Raw genomic sequence first — 17,572 nt, 5'->3', positions numbered from 1 at the left:
TCTCTGACCCACTGATTTCCTTTTAATTGCACTAATCTTTACTTGATGGTTTTAATTTTCTAAACTACAGCAGTGATGATGCACTAAAAAGCTTCATAGTGGATTAATACACGGAGTGTTGCCCTTAGCTTCCAAGTGGAAATAGCATGCGATGTAGAACTCTCTCTCTTTTTGCATTGTTACACATACAAAAGTCTCTGTAATACATTTTCTGTGTCTATTTTTAGGTCCCGAAGAAGCAGATTTCAAATGCCCTCTGAATTACATGACCTGCATTGGTACAAACAAATGCATTCACTTGTCCCAGCTCTGCAATGGTGTTTATGACTGTTCTGATGGGTACGACGAAGGAGTGCATTGTCGGGGTGAGTTGATTTGCTGACCAAAAAGTGCTTTAACTTGAACAAATTTCCATCAGTAGACTTACTGCTAGGCCATAACTGTTGATGACCATTAGCTTGACTCATGTTCAAAAACAGAAATTCAAGAGCAGGTTCCAGGATTTCTGCTAGAATCAAATGTAACGATATTCAGTAAAGGGTACTAGAAGTATGCTATAGTTCAGAAAGTTAAATTAGAATTTAAAAATCCATTGGACAGATTTCCAGAACTGTCATAATAAAACCCGAGCCCTCACCAAAAATAAGCCAAAAAAAAAAAAAAATAAAATAAAATAAAAAAATTAAATAAGGAACAAAAACTGCCATCTAGAATTAATCAGCGTAATACTGCTGACTTCACAAAACTACAAACAGTAATTTTTATATAGCTGGGTGAGGATACAGGCTGTCATGCAATATATGACAATTCTTATTCACAGTGATGGGAATCATTTCTTTTCTTGAAGGCTCTACTTTTGTAGTGCTTCCTCAACAAGCATTACAGAAAATGAACGTTTGTGTCAGCATATTGATTTTAGCACTGGTTCCAGTATCCAAAAAGAAATCAAACTAGCCACAGCAGTACTTGACCCCTACTGAGGCTTTCTTATGTTGCAGATGTGGGCTTTCTTTTTGGAGAAGAGTATTTATGATCTCAGTGATTCATATATTTCTATAAATTGCTCTGGATTGTGACAGAGGATTAAAAACTGCCCATGCTGAGTAATACCTTATATATATATATACATATTTATCTAATATACTGTAACTATTTAAAGTAGGGGAATAAAAGAATCAGAAAAAGAAATAGACTAAAATCCTATGTAAGTGTAAATTAAGTGTTTTTTGTTTGTTTGTTTGTTCCATATGTAGGAATTTGAGGCCAGTTCTTTGGAATGGAGTATCACAAAAAAGTCACTTGTCTCCATTCATACTCCTTTAATTTGTACTCCAACCAGTCTTGTGATGTTCAGATTGATTCCCACTCCTTTCTTTATTACCATAAATGAATATGAAAAGTTCCCACTGGTAAAATTAATGTCTGCTCTGATAAATTATGATAGCATTTAGTAAAACATATAAAATGTAAACATTTGATCACAGAGCACACATATGATGAAGTTCTTTTACAGATACCTCTATTAATGTCATAGGTGGTTAACAACTCATTCCTATTTTGTAGCAATTTCCTAACATCTGTCACTAATATGTCATTGTGATATGTTTCTGTGCATCAGAAATTTGAATGCAATACCTTTGAATGGAGAACTGTTGAGTCATTCTGTTGCTGTATTTTCTAAGTGCTGAATATATAAGTGATGTGTTTGGATCATCTGTGTGGACAAAATTGGTGAAGTTGTCCCATAAACCTAGCTGAGTAGTTACTTTCTCCTGGTATTTGTAGCAAAAATGTCATTCAAGTTATTTTCCTCTTTAATTAACATTATCCTTGTGATATTTTTGATCGATCAAGGGGGAAACAGCATTTTTAAACATGGAATTGCAAAGAGCTTGCTTGATCACAATCATGTGTTGAAATGTTTTACTAGGGATGCTGGTTTTTCTCTGTAAATAAGAAGTGGTCTGTGCACCAGGCCACAGACTCCTGATTCAAGGCATGGGGCACATGACTATGGCAAAGACATTGCAGCATGCAGGTCACAGTTCCACAAGGGTGAAGGCTTCTAATAATGCTTAAGAACTATCAGAGCATAAACATTCTGTAACTGGAACTATTTTAATTTCTTTCTCTACATTTAACAGTCTTTTGTTCATTCATTATATTACGATCTTTGAGAGATATTCAGGCCTGCACCTTTCCCAGGGAAGTAAAAATATGATTGTATCTGCAGTGTGAAATGGTAATGTATGTGAAATTTCAAGGAAATAGTAGTAAATACAATGACATTCCTTTCTCATCATCTTTTATTTCAGGCACATATGCATTTTTTTGCTGGCAAATGTAATGCATAAATTCAGGAGGGGTTGTAGCAGTATGAAATAAAAAATGTTTTATTATGTATAGCTGTTTTACATTATGTGTTCCAATGTCCTTCAGAGGAGAAGGGGTCCTTAGTTCACTGAAAATGAAACTCACAGCATGTGTAAGCAGTAAAACATTTGTATCTGGTCATTTTGGTTTCCTAGCTATTTTTTGACTAATTGAAAAATTCTTTAGAGATGCTGGAAGCATAAACGAGTGCTCAAAGTGTACACTTGCCCCTTGTTTGAAGTGTATTTGGGGTTGATCAACGTTCTTAGACTCAACTTGGTGCCTGGAGATGAGTGCACTGGTTGTTTGGAGGCTTGACAAGGCTCAGGTGAAAATTAGTGATGCCAAAACTGGACCCAGGCTTGAGTAGTTCTGGCAGAGGAGTGGTTCAAAGCTTTTCTTGTCAGTGAAGCTTTTTACTTTAGCACCGTACTTCATGTTTCTTCCGAGGGCCTGATCTCTATTTCTGTTGCATTTTCAACCACTTTTAAAGCTCAGCCAAGCAACACGCTGAGATTTCTTGTGCCACAGGGGAGCCGCCAAATTACCGCAAGCTGAACTATTTGAGCTCAGCATGTTTTCTTCCCACGCTTCATCCCAGCACACCGCGCTCATGAGCTTGACTAGGCATTGCCAGTATGGGACTGGGACTGGCTGTGGTCAGCTACCGCAGGGGTCCCATGCCTTCACATTGCTCCAGCCTCAGCTTCTGTGGTTTTCTGAAGGTGAAAATACCTCGTTCTTTTCTGAAGGTTTTAGGAACGGCTTAGACAAATACTCATCAAGGATAGGAAGACGGAGTTACTTGGCCTTGAGTTGGTAAAAGATTAGATATATCCTTAAGGTAATTTCTAGAGAATTACAGTCACATTCCTATGAATCTTAGAAAGAGATTTTAATAGGGCTGCAGAGGTGATCTGTGCAGTTCTATAAATCTGTACTTTTTATATAATGGCAAGAAATTGGAGATGATATGCCACAATTAGTTTTTCCTCTGATCTAGAGCTATAGAAAACAAGGACTTCTATAGAATATAGAAATGCCCTTTTTCGCTTAACTAGCTTAAGAACTAAGTTATTATTAATAATAACTTAGGAATTATATAAAAATTCCTGAAAGAATATAATTCCATAGTAAAGGAATTATTATGCTAAAATTATGGACATTTCAGCCAGCAAATACTACAGGACTACTGAAAAAAAAAAAACAAAAAAAAAACAAACAAACAAAAAAAAAACCCTAGCACAAATGGCCTGAAACTCTTTGGCTTTGTGCCAGTCTATCATAAAATTGAACACTTTTGGAGCAATTACCAAGGAACAAAACTGACAGAAATAACAGAGGCCCAGGTAAGAGCCCAGTGCAATTACACACTGATGCTCTGACATTAAAGGTGAAGTATGTTTTGCATCACATTGCAGCGTATATTACATGGTGATGGGCACTGTTGTGGGAATACTGCAGCAAGTTTATCCCTCGTAGCTGGCAAGACAATATAACAGCTTTAACAGTCTATGTGAACAGTTCTCCAATGGACACATTAACAGTAAAGTACATGGGGACCTCACTAAATAGTCTCCTATCAAAGCTATGATGTGGGTTATGCTCTGTGCTTTTTGGTTTGAGGACAAACAAGGCAATGCTTTGGGGAAAGAAAGGAAAGAGGAATACTGGAGGGAAAATCTGGAGGTTTGCTCTTGCTCTAACCTCTGAAGTATAAGCGGTGAGCAGGTTTTTGAGGACGCTTCCATTCCAATTGCTGCTACTGGTCAGCTCTCAGTAGTGTCTGCCCAGTACCCCATATGTGAAGTGCCAAGGATGCTGTCCTGGGACTTGGGGAGCCCACAGTGAGCATGCGTTGCTCATCCTGTCTCTGGGTCACAGCAGCTCCTCTCACAAGCCAGAGCTGCATGAAACGTGCAACTGTATCTTTTCCTATTTGTAATACTGAGTATTCAATCACCTATTGAAATTAATAGTAATAGCAGGACTCTGCAGCATCTGTTAAAGCCCTTGCTATTTTGAGAGTCATCATCAAGGAATTGCCTACATGTTTCCCTGCCTGCCTTACCTGACCCCGGTAACAGGACGAGCCTGGACAGACTGGACAATCTACGTTACATTTGGAATAATGTCTTATGAAAATAATTTGGGAAAAAACAATTGATATATTAATTGGGTGTAACCCCAACATGTTTTTATAGGCTAATTACAAATAAGAAAATGCAGGACAGTTCGCTATGGTCTCTTGATGTAGTTTTTAAATTAAAGCTAGAAGTGTAACTGAACTTCACTAAGATCTGATAGAATCCTTTTTGGATTATTTAGATCTTTGTTAATTGGGATCTGAAGTATAGTCTCTAGTCTTTAGAATGTACAGAGATAAACTCTGGATCATTTAGCATTAAAATAACCCTGCAAAACACAAATACAAAGCATTTAGCCAAATAATTGAAATGTTTGCAGCAGCCTATAATCAGGGTATTAATTTTCAGGTTAGACTTCTTGAATCAATTGTTACAAGATGAAGATTAATGCTGCTTCTATTGAATCATGTATTCACTCACATCTGCAGCTGGAACACTGGGAAGTTCCAAGTAGCGCTTACCAGAGGCAAAAACACACATTCAGAATTTTATGGGATCTTTAGACCTTTCAAGGATGAGAAATTACTAAACGAAATGTTATAATATTGTGGAGATACATTTAGATCCAAATCTATCTGTTCTGGTTTTCTTTCTTTCTTTCCCTCCACTTTTCTTTTCCCATGAAGTAGTGTTTCAAAGGAACAAAGAAAATTTAAATTAGTCCAGAATTGTAAATGTTCCCAGCATTTTCTCATGAGACCTTTCCTGTGCACACCTGCAAAAGAAATCTCTGTAAACTCATTTGGTTTATTGTGACAAGCTTGAAATCACTCATCATCCTTTAAGACTGTGATGTACAAAGTGTCACATCAGGTTACTGAATCCTTGAACCCCCAGGAAATCTCACACTGCTCCTGATATACCAGCAGGGCTGCTGAAACCATGAGGTAATGCTCAAAATTATTCCCTCTGCAACCACTCTGCATTTTGTATCAAGCTTTTCACTTCTGGTTATAAGACAGAAAAGAGAAAAAAGAATAGGCACTAAAAAAAAGATGATCATAGGTAGTCTTGCTTTGGAACAGAGCTGGTAGTAAATAATTGCATTTGTCTGGGCAAAAGCTTATCTTGCATTGTTGGGGTTTATTTTGTCTCTTTCTCATTTTACCATCCAACTATCCAGTTCCTTGTACGCTATTCTCTTTCTCATCTTTTTACCTTTATGCAGTATGATGTGGCTCATTGAAATTATCCAAGGTCATTTAGACTGTTCTGCTGTCAAGAGAAAGAAGGCATGGGCTTGGTGATTTAATAACTTTCTATCACAAAATCCTATTGCAGCGAAGCAAATTAAAGGTGGCTGGAAGGGGGAGGAGAGCAGAGGAAGGAATTTGAGTGATGTGATTTCATTCCACCTTTTATGGGCTATTGCTAAAGAGATGTCTCAGGCCAGAGTACACAAATGAACACCATTGTTAAGATATCAGTATTGTCGTATAGTACATGATGCGTAGAATTTAAAAGTTTCACCATATGATAATAATAATATGTGATACCAGATCATTAAAAAGCATAGGACGGAAGCTGTGTAGAGTTTTGTGATTCTGTATGTTGAAAGAGCGGTGCATGTTTTGTCTTCTCCCAGTCAGTAATTTTCTTGTGGGAAAAAAAAAAAAAAAGATGGATAATGTTACTTACTGGCAAAACCAAAGGTTGGTCAGCTACAGCCTCGCTCAGTATAATTGCTGACTAGCTTTCCTGATAAGCAAAAATGGTTTTAGATATATAAACATTCTTCAAGGTTATGGAAGCCATTTTTGCAGTGGGAAATACAGTCTTGCATGTTTGAACCATGGAGTTCTTTTTCATCTTTCTTATATGACGGAATTAAAGATTGTAACTCCAGTATTTTAGTTTTTCTATGATTCTATTGCCAAGTAAATGTATAAAGCTTAACAGATGTTAATGTCTTATATTTTAAACTAGATCATGATAGTTGAACAAACCAGATAGCTGGCATGGTGGAGAGCTGGCTTACACAATCTTGATGAGAATAGCTCCAGTCAGTGCAGCAGGAGCATGCAATGGAATGATCTGAGAAAGCTTTGTTCTACATCCATGGGATTTAGGTTAAATGCGCTTTGTTGTTGCTTGCTATTGAAAAAAGAAAACTGACATTCAAATTCTTATAGTAAGCATCCGATTTTCAGTGTTCAGTTTCAGTTTTAAGAATTTTAATTATCTTTCTCTTCATTAGTGTGTATTATTATCTAATAAGTTTTCTTGTTACAGCCAGTAACATTCTTTAAGGAGTTATCTCACATAACATGTATGTATATCTATTAATTGCAAAGTGCTTTTATTTAGATAAATACTCTAGGAATAATCTCTATATTAGGAATTCTGGGGCAAAAAGCCCTGAAATTCATAAATTCACTCCATGAGCAAGAATTAGAGCTGCTACTTGGCTTTCAGTTTTTCACATCACTGAGTATTTCTTCAATTCATCTTCAAAACGTAGACGTGGAGACAGTTTTCTAGTGAGGAGAAACTAGGGCTCACACCAAGTGCATATAGAACTGTAGTAACCTCAAGGCATTGAGAGAATGATGGCAAAAGGTTTCTCATCTGCTTATTGGAGGGAAAGGAAGGTATAGTTTAGACTTACTGAAATCTTATACTTTTTCCAGTTTCTGCTTGAGGTTTTTTTGTTTGTTTGTTTGTTTGTTTCCTTTTTCAGTATGCATCTTTGGAGTATATGGGAACTTTTAAATTTATACCTACAGAGTAAGAATTCAGTTAATATTTCTTATATTAATTATAAAATTATATCTGATGAGAAAAACCAGGTAGGAAGCAGCCATCCAGCAATAAAGTCATCTTAAATTAAAGTCATATTAAATTTCCATAGAATCTTTTTCTAGTGAAATTATTTCCATATTCATTGCTCATATTGCTCAACAGAATTGTAAAAGTAAGTGAGTAACCTGATGTTTGAAATTAGAAAGAAAATTAAGTTTAAGGTACATTTGATGAAAAAGACGGCTTTGGTCTCCTTAAGTTTATTCATAAAGCTGACCTAAATTTACGGAATAGTATCAAATGGAAAATAGAAAGGAAGAAAGAAAAGAGCAAATTCCAGGGCTAGCATCACGTAATTTGTCAGAAGTATAGTTGTCAGTTTTCTGCCCCAGGAGCCCTCAGCCAAGCTAAATTACGAGACTTGGTTTCAAGTTTTTTCCCTCCCTGCCTGAGGGGATTTGACTTCCTGGCTCCTTATCTTCCCAAGGTGAATAAACAAATGAGCAAACTACAAGATGTTCTGTGTGGGGGATACAGCTCCTCCTCATGGCATTCCTCTCTGACATAAACAGTTAAACATTTATTATAACAAATACTTGGAGCTCCAGCTGTGTTCATTATATTTCTTTCCCATGGCGAAGAGGTGGTCTTGTTTTTCAGTTAGTTCTGTCTTAGCCATTATTTGTGTATTACTAACCAAAATGGTTTAATTCTGCATGTTGGGATAAATGCACTCCCACTTGGCATACATATATGCTCCTGTGTGGCATCCACTTTCCTGGCCATGTCTATACAATGTATATCTGAGAACTTGGAGGCATCATTTTGAGGCCACGCACTGAATCAGACAGCAATCTTCAGCCTTTATTCAGTGTTGAAGCACTTTGGAGCTCTCTGGGGAAGGCTGGTCTCCTTCCCTGCTGACATGCTGCCTGTCGCACTGTGTATTCCCATGCCTCTGGAGAATGATGGAATGAAAAGGACATCTCAGGGCAGTGGATTTAGGGCACTCCTGGAAAAAGGAGTTCAAGTGCCTCTAAATTGTGCAAAGATATGAACATGTTTCACTTGGGTCCCCTGTCTTCCTTCCCTTGAGAATAAAAGAGAGATAAATTGAAACAAGTAAAGGTTTCATTCAAACAGTTCTTACCCTTCCTTTCTTGCTTTTCAGTAGCTAGAAAGCACTGTCTAGTTTCGACAGAGGCTTCCTGATATGCAATCTGTAGTCTGTTATATCAAGGAAAACAGGATTGCCAAGCTTAAATCTTCTCAGGTCAGTTATTTACACAATCAGAAAACTTGATGAAGGGAGGCTTCCTTTGCCTGGTTTTTAATCATTCCTTTAAAGTGTTCAGAAGGTAATACATCAGGAAGATTTCTTTAGGCTATTCTGCCTTTTTACACAATGCAATTTATAGGTGAAAAAAGAAAAAAGAAAAAAAAAAAAAAGGAAAAGAACTCATTCATTTTTCTCCTAGACAAGGATTTCAATTTCTTACTACATCCCACTTCCTGCATTTTGCAATTTTATATTCAGGAAATTGTATAAGCAGAAAGTTTAAGTCATTTTCATGTCTTGTAATACAATTTAAAAATTAAAAGTTACCATCATTCCTTAGACTATGATAAACAAGTCAAAATGACACCAGCAATCCTAAGTGAGATTGATAATATTCAGCGGTGTGAAAAATTTTGCTTTAACACTTTGAGAAATAACTCTTGGTCTTCCTCTCAGAAATGAGAATATGCATATAGCATGCAAGAACTGATTTCCAGACTTCATTATTTCTTGTCTGAAAGGTTTTGGTCATCTTTTTTTCATAAAAATCTGAGTCAAGAAAGCATAATTAATAATTTCTTTAGCTCACAGTATTAAGATCTATATTTCAAGTTACACATGAAAAATACAGGTTAACATATCGTGAAACAAAAGAAGTTAAAGTTCTAGGGAGATGTGAAAAAGAGAAGTGATATCATGGGAAAATATAGGCAGTAAATGGCAAATAAGAAGAATCACTGAAAAGAATTAAGAAAGAATGAAAACTAGGAAAATACAGAGTCCATAGATACAAGGTTTGGTGCATTGTTATACATGCGGGCAAGTAAAGCAGATCTGTGGTTGAAACTTATGATTTCTCATCATGTTCTTATAGATTTTGAGCTAAGGAAAGTACATTCTGCAAACTTCCCTTCCTTGAAATTTGAAGACAGACAAAATTCACCCAGAATTGAAGCTCTTAAAATTCACAGATGATATTAAATGGTACTTGTGCAAGCTTCAGTAGTACTCACTTAATTAAAGTAATATAAATTGGCTACATTTGAATCACATATAATTTACACTGTTGGTGTATTGCAGAAACAGCATTCCAATCAATATCTTTATTAACCAAACACGTTATGCAAAGAAAATATAGGTCTTCTCTCTTGTTCTCTGTGTGAATAATGTGCTCCCAAGGTTCTGATGTTCTTTAACTTCTTCGATTATGAAAGCACTTGTTAAAAAAAGTAAACAGTGCTCAACAAGGAAAAAAATTTAGTTGGGATCCGACCTGGAGCCTACTTCAGTTGATGGCAGTATCCCCTGAGTGTAGGCCTTTGAATGGGGCCTATCCAAACCTAAAAAATAGCTTGTGCTTAACTTCTAGAAATGCTCATATTGAATTGGTGTTGAAGCATTTTTATATACAAAAGGATGATTATTTTTCAAGAAACTAGGAAAATGCTAGATCCAGAGAAGGGTGAGCTGTATCTGAAGTGCAGGATGTGACCTTTTCCCACTCTGTGCAGAACATTTATGTTTTCTGACATGTATCTCAACTGTTGAGTGAGGATGTTACGAATGTATTGGCTGCCCTCTGAACTTTTTAACTCTGGGAAATCGTGCTGTAGAAAGGTATTTGATGACATGAAGCTTCCTGAGACTACATTTAACATCTTTCTAAATTAATTTTTTTTCTATCCAGTCATTCTTAAGCTCCATTAACATGGAGCAAAGTATTAAAAATACCACTTGTTAGATAAGTTATCTTATACATGGGATGGGTCAGTGGAACAATAGACCATTGTCAGCTTTCAATTTTTCCCAAAGGAAGTGAAGGCCAATAAGAGTGTAAAAGAGGAGGAGTTTGCAGCACAGCAGACTCTGATTACAAAAATGGGTTTATCAGATGCACAGTGACATTTTTCTGACCCTTTGGGATGTAGCTTGGTTTCCAAGCTCGTGTGATCTTCCATGAGAGCTGATGTCACGTTCCCAGAGCCAGATGAGCCAGAGAGAAAATGTCTGTGTCTTAAAATGAAAGAGTCATTTATAGTGATTTAAGCCCCAAACACATCTCACCATGCTGCTGAAGGTCAGAATCCTTGCTCATTAAGAACTACATAGAGCCTTTTAAACAAATGCACTTTTTGATTACCAGCAGGCAATTCAGCACAATTTGTTGCTGTCTATGGTACTTTCTATTTTCTAATGGTCTTGCATATTTGATAGGTTCTTTCAAAATTATGCATTGGATGAAGGGCCTGCTACTAGTTTAGCTGACTTTTTCTCCGTTTTTTAATGGTGTGCATCTCCTAGAATTTATCAGAAGGGAATCCAGCTGTGTGTAGGAAAGGCGGCTCTTTGTATCAGTTATGTATATCCACTGAGCAAATCTAATGGTGACAGAAGTCCCTGTGGACCCTTGAAGGATGTTTTTGGGTTAAGGAGCCTGGAGCTGTGACCTAGGTACTTGTGTTAGAGGGAATACGCAAGAGGGGAAGTGTCCTCTACTAAAAGACAAGAGCTGTTGGTTGTTCTATCCCCTGTCCTCAGACTGCCTAGTTTGAAACTGCTTTTAAAATAAAGCTCCTGTGTTTGAAAGAATAATCTCATTTGGTGTATTAATTGTAAACATGGTGATGAGGTCTTTCCATGGCAAGCTGTCTCAATATTATTTCAAGACAATCTCAGGAACCATCCCAAAAACTTAGTGGATAAATAATGTACTTGCAGGATAACAGCTTGTGCCCCTGACTGGTGTCATTATTTTCATTACCACGTCTTAGTTGCATTCTTTGTTACTGACTCCAATGATTTATTAAAAATAAACATATAATCATTTAATGAGCATTCAGATCTCAATTTATTTGCTCAACTAGATTTCCAAAGTTAAAACAATGTGCAGTCACATTTTATGTTCTCTTTTAAATATTTACAATTCCACTTGGTTTCAAGGCATTACTGTAGGAAGTGCTATAGAGTTGCAGATTAGAAGGAGAATAGCTCACAGTTCTGAACTATCAAAACACTTATTTGTCTTTTAGCGAATTGGAGCTGTTTCACTTCATTGAAAGACAATGATGTGATCCAAGAGCAGCATGAAATATTTATGCACAGGAAATTTTTAGGTGCAACAGTTTATTCCTACAGGAAAGTCATGAATGTAGCTTTAAATTCAAAAAGTAATGGCATGTAGCAGCATCAGGAGAATAAAAAAAGATGGGAATATGATCTGTGCTACAAATGGTTATGCAAGTACATGAAAACAAAACTGTTCTCATATCCTGAGTACTTGCATTTAAGGACATTGTAATTAGAAATACTTTTGTGGAGTATAACTATTCTGCCATGAATTGATACAAATATTTTGTGTTAAATAATAATCAGATAATTATAAATTTAAGTGGACACAGCATGGAGTCTGTCCTTGTATTTCTTGCTAAATCTGAATGTCATATGCTGCATAAGAATCATCCTGAAAACATGGCTCTGCTTAACATGGGAGTTGGATGTTTTGATTTTTAGAAAAGGGAAATAAACACATATCCAAACAAAATCTCTTATTGATCATAACGTCTATTCTTAGAGGAAAGGATAAAACACAGTCATCTTCAAACAGTAATTTCCCTCTCTTGAGCTTAATGGAAAAATGCTTTAAATATCATCATAGTTCTTAGTGACATTATGTGGATTATTGTTAAGATGAAGTAAAATGGAGATCATAGATGATTTCTCTCTTACAGTTAGTGGTTTCTATATAGGTACCCTATCTAGGTTTACAAAGAAGAAACAGATGAAAGGCAGAAAATGCCCTTACGTGATCTGAACAGAAAATCAGTCTTTCTACTATTTGAAAACAGATCTTTTATTCTGATCTCCACAGATATAGGTCAGGTTTTTTGACATTGTCTTGAAACTGATGTAAAGAAATGTATCATTCCAGTGCTGAAACTGGAATCTGTGGGATTTAAGAAAAAGGCAAACATTTTTACAATCTGTAAAATTCAGAAATTTGCAATATTTAATTTGTGTACCTTAATGAGATCCACTCATTACATTTAATAAAAAAATAATTCTTCCAGTCCAGGAATTTTTTTCTTCCTGATGACAGAGGTCTACAACTGGGAGGAAATATGAGCAAATTGTCTCAGCTTTCCTAAGAATTGCTATGGAACCTTTGCTGTATAACTAAGGATATATGTAATAAATAAAATACATACCTGAGGATGTAAATGATACATAGTATATGAATAAGATGGGCTAGTTTGGACCCCAGTTTATTGCCTTCCACATCCACACCAACATATGTATGAAAGGAGATATAGCGTTTTGAGTGAATTTACCCTACATTAGTTGTGTAAGAAAACTAATCTGTTGGTCTTCATAAAGCTGCCATCAGTTCAGCAATGTTCGGCAAGGGATCTAGGAAGCTCTTGTCTGTCTGTAAACTGTAAGTGAAAGTAGAAATAGCTGTTGGCTCTTGTTAGTATGAGTTACAATCATCTTTCAAAGTAGAAAGTAATATGAATGAAATACAATTCTTGTTAAGGGATGCATCTGCAGGCCTTTGCTTCCAACTTCAGTTGTGAAAGTGCTTCTCACATGTTTCTTTCTTCCCTAATGAAGGCACAGCTGTGCATTTAGGGATTCTGACAAAAAGTATGGTTGTGGAATTCTGCGCTTCTAGAATAATTTATCTGCCTTCCAAGAGAGTTGTTCTTAGGAAACTTATTCTTAATGACATTAGTTTTGGCTCATATGGTGGGCATGTTGGGGAGCCAGAAGCATGGAAAAGCTACAACAGTTTAGGAAATGTTTTCATCTTTCAGAATTTCTCTTTGCAACTTGATTTTGAAGTCTTTATGGAAAGGTAAAGCAATATAATTAGACTCCTGAATGCTAGGAAAAAAATATTTATTGTGATAAAGATTTAAAATAACAATTGAAAATTAAGGTCTTTCAAAAAATAAATATTTTAAGAATTTGAAGATTTGCTGCATTTGTATCAGTTTGCTTTGTCTCTGTGATTTCATCTTGGTTGCTCTGGAATATGTAGTCAAGCCTTTGTGGAGAAGCATACTAATTCTTTTATCTCGATCCATATCTGTTATTTTAAGAGATGTGTGTCACCAGCTGCAGTGTAATTTCCTTTTAGAATATAACACTAACATTTCTTTGAGCTCCTCAGAGAATCACCTAATGGATGTTTTCAGGGATAAAGAGACGCATAATCCAAAACACTGCAGGATAAAGCTTTTAAGGTTGTTTTGAAATTAACTGGATTTCATCATATTCATTCATACTTGTTGTCAAAAATGTTTTTTAAAAATAAAATTGTATTAAATTGAGGGCACTTGGAATCTTTAAGAAAATCAGGAGATATAGTGGTGTTCTAGAATGATTAAAAATAAATAAATCAGAATATATGAAATAGTATCCTTGACAAATCAGGTACTTGGCAAATCAGGTACTTGCCAATAGCACTGAGCAGTGTACTTGTACATGCCAATCATGCTTTCCTTCCAATTTCCCTGCATTCCTGACATGAAAAAAAAAAGGGATTTTTGTAGCACAAAGTTCTGACTTTACAGAGGACCTTGCGTCCGTGTCTTGAACTTCTAGGTACTAATATAATAATTAGTATGTTACTAATCTTTTCAAAGATGATTATGCGTGTAAGGGAAAACCAGTTGGTTATTATGCAGAGGCAGGATCAATGAGGCTGTAGGGTACCATAGAATAAAACATCATCAATTTGACTGCTATATTCAGAACATGCAACAGGATCTGCTAATTAAAAATATACAAACGAGAGTAGAGAAAATGTTGCCTGCTGGTTCCAATGAAGAAAATAGCTCAAACGATTTCTGTGGGATTTGATTGATTTGCAAACTAAGAGAGTAAGTTTGAGGGGAAAAAATGATACACACTGCACAAAATTGCTAAGTATTTAGCATTTAGGAGGAATCACAAGTTGAGGAAAGGTTTCGGAAGGAATTATTTAAATGTTTGCTTTTTTTCCTTCCTAACTAAGAATCAATGGCCATTTGTCTTTTAAGTTCCCGTAATCTCTTCATAGAATGAAAAATTCAGAATATGTTTCTCTCTATACCATCAAATGCTTTCTGGATTTATATTGATGAAGATCTGTATCCTATTTGAATGGTGATATGTGTTCCTTTTAATCCATTCGTCTTTCAACAGCGACAAAAGGTGGCTGTTCTCTTTGTAGTCATAAAGTTAACTTCAAAAAGGAGAGTGAGTGAAAGAAAGTGATTTTCATCTTTTAAAATCACCACAAACCCATTTGTTATTGATAGATGCCAAAGAGGGTTGCAATCATTTTGCATGGTTTTAAGGCAATGATAGCTTTACTTGAGCAAACTAAATCTTCACTGGTGACTTACATAAAGCATCACTTACCTCATGGCTGTTGTTCCTTGCAGGGGGAAAATGATGAAGTTAATAACTGCACAAGTTACATATTTTAATCACTGACAGAAATACTAAAGTCTATTAATCATTTTGTTGTTGTTTGACCAGTGTTGCATTGTTGGGGCCTGATTTGCCAGTACATTCATGTGTTTTGTTCAGTGTTTTGTCACTGAATTATGATTTCATTTTCCTTTGGCCTTGTTTGTCCTTTGCTCTCACAATTGCTGAACCAATTTGGTTAAAATAAAAAATGATCCAAACTTTTATTTTTCAATCAAACTGCACAGAACATAAAGAACATAAATCTCAATTAAGCTGACGAAAGTTCAGCTGATTTTCTGCTGTGGTTGCAGCCATGAGAGCTGGCAAGGGATCAAGCACCATGAACAGTCCAACCTGGAGAGCCACTTGGGCAGTCCAAGAGACATCTCCAAAATGTCCTATCGGCTGTCATAAATCCTCATAAACTGCAGTGAGAGGGCTGTTGGAATTATATCTTGATTTTTTTTTTTTTAAACTAATCAACAACACATATATTACTAGTTACATCAAATTTGTCTTCGGTTAAACACACAAATAGCTGGAGCACCTTGTTTGTTCTAATTTAATGCTATTGTAGAATTCTATGATTCTAATTTGATGCTATACCTAAAAGGTACAAGATTACTTTTATTTTAGAGTACTTCCAGCACTAAAAAAATGCTCATCAATGGGAGTAGTGCAGCATGGCTGTGTACTTGTTGACTTTTCCTTGGGAAGGGCTGATATGACATGTGGAAAACAAGAATTTGATGCATACCAGAATTCTGATCTTTCCTGGAGTTTGAATTTAATGTGGTATATTGATATAAATGTCGCACATTGTTTATGAAGTACACGAGGCAGAAGTAGAATCATAGAATGGTTTGGGTTGGAAGGGATCTTTCAGATCATCTAGTTCCAACTCCCCTGCTATAGACAGGGACACCTCCCTCTATGTACTCGAAAGTCTATTTCAAAGGACTTCTTTATCATTGGAAAATGAAACTTCCTAAGCATTCATGTAATATATCACATTCATCTAGATCTGGACCAAATTAATCTTCTACCCATAACTGGTATTATGATAATCAATAATTAATAAGATAATGGGTCTAACATTTGTATAATGAGCTTTTCTTTGGGATAATGAAACTGAGCAGGAAAACAAACAAATAAAAACTTTAACTTCCAGGGGATTTTGTATTGTTTAAGTTGGCCTCCCGTGAATACTGTGGAGTACTGTGTCCAGTTCTGGGCTCCCCAGTTCAAAAAAGACAGGGATCTCTTGGAAAGAGTCCAGCGGAGGGCCACAAAGATGGTGAAGGGCCTGGAGCATCTCCCCCATGAAGAAAGGCTGAGTGAACTGGGTCTGTTTAGCCTTGAGAAAAGACGACTGAGAGGGAACCTGATCCAGATGTATAAATATCTGAGGTGTGGCGGCCATAGTGGTGAGGCCAGTCTCTTTTCAGTGGTACGTGGAGACAGGACGAGGGGAAACGGACATAAGCTGCAGCATAGGAAGTTTCGCACGAATGTGCGTAAGAACTTCTTCACGGTGAGGGTGACAGAGCACTGGAACAGGCTGCCCAGGGAGGTTGTGGAGTCTCCTACCTGTGCGACGTGGTCTGCCTGCCAAAGCAGGCAGGGGGGTTGGTCTCGATGATCTCTAGAGGTCCCTTCCAACCCCTACAATTCTGTGATTCTGTGATTCTGTGAGTAATGAGGAGATGAGAGAGACTGTCCTTTCCTCTTCCAATAACCTCCAAGACAACATATTTTTGTGATTACCGAATTCAACTGTTCCCCAGAGTTAATAGTAGTATGAAACAGTCTTCTCTTCAGTTTGCATCCTGTTCTGTGCTAGACATGTTAATAAATAGTTCTAATAAATAGTTGTAATAAATAACTCTGTCTGGGCTTAAAGTCTGATGCAGACAGTTTAGCCCTACTAAAACAACAAGTTTGTGCCTTTCTTATATCACATACTAGTGCAGATCAGAGCAGTGTCTCTGTGCCTTAAAACTCCCATAGCTCCTCACCTTAGGTTTGGATTCAGCTCTATGCCTGTCATGGAGGATGATTATAATTGTTGCTAGTTAACTGCCTTCTCCATCTGTGCATCAATTGAGGGGATATCCTCCCAAACAAAAACAAATCTGGCGGCTGCCTGGAAATTTCAAGCAGCTGTGTCCTATATAGGTAGGGCTTTATGTGTGCTGCTGCTGGGAAATCTGCAAAATGCAGGACTGCTGAGACTAGTGCATGTTCAGGGTGGCTTGGGAATGTGATCTGTTAAGAAGAAAATTAACAACACAATGAAAGAAGAATGTTTGCTTTTAACAGCTCTTCTTTTATCTTCTTTTCAGTGCTTGTTTGTGCTTTATCTTCTTCATGTTATGGCAGAAGTTATGAATGCTGATGAATCAATGCAGATCCTTAAGTACTTATTCTGGGAACCGTTTACCTATTCATATAATGAAAGTTCAAGTCAGATTCAGTCCATTTTACACAATTTATTTCCTAAAAGCTTCCTACAGAGTGCTTTGTGCAGCGAGGAGGGCAATTTCACATGAACAGAATCTCATGTATT

The 17,572-nt window shown here is 36.5% G+C and overlaps 1 protein-coding gene across 5 annotated transcripts in view; it reads left to right on the top strand.

The window, feature by feature from the left end:
* Positions 1 to 17,572, top strand: part of LRP1B (LDL receptor related protein 1B) — a 588,907-nt gene that overhangs the window by 240,619 nt on the left and 330,716 nt on the right. For all 5 annotated transcript variants that reach the window (XM_085227675.1, XM_085227679.1, XM_085227677.1 and 2 more), the window contains exon 3: positions 228 to 365. In XM_085227675.1, coding sequence (XP_085083801.1) covers positions 228 to 365 — 138 coding nt within the window. The remainder of the gene's footprint in view (positions 1 to 227; positions 366 to 17,572) is intronic.

The sequence above is a fragment of the Meleagris gallopavo genome, chromosome 7 (genome assembly GCF_905368555.1).
Source record: "Meleagris gallopavo chromosome 7, MGAL_WU_HG_1.1, whole genome shotgun sequence".
Lineage (NCBI taxonomy): Eukaryota > Metazoa > Chordata > Aves > Galliformes > Phasianidae > Meleagris > Meleagris gallopavo.
This window is presented reverse-complemented; position numbering and strand designations above follow the sequence as displayed.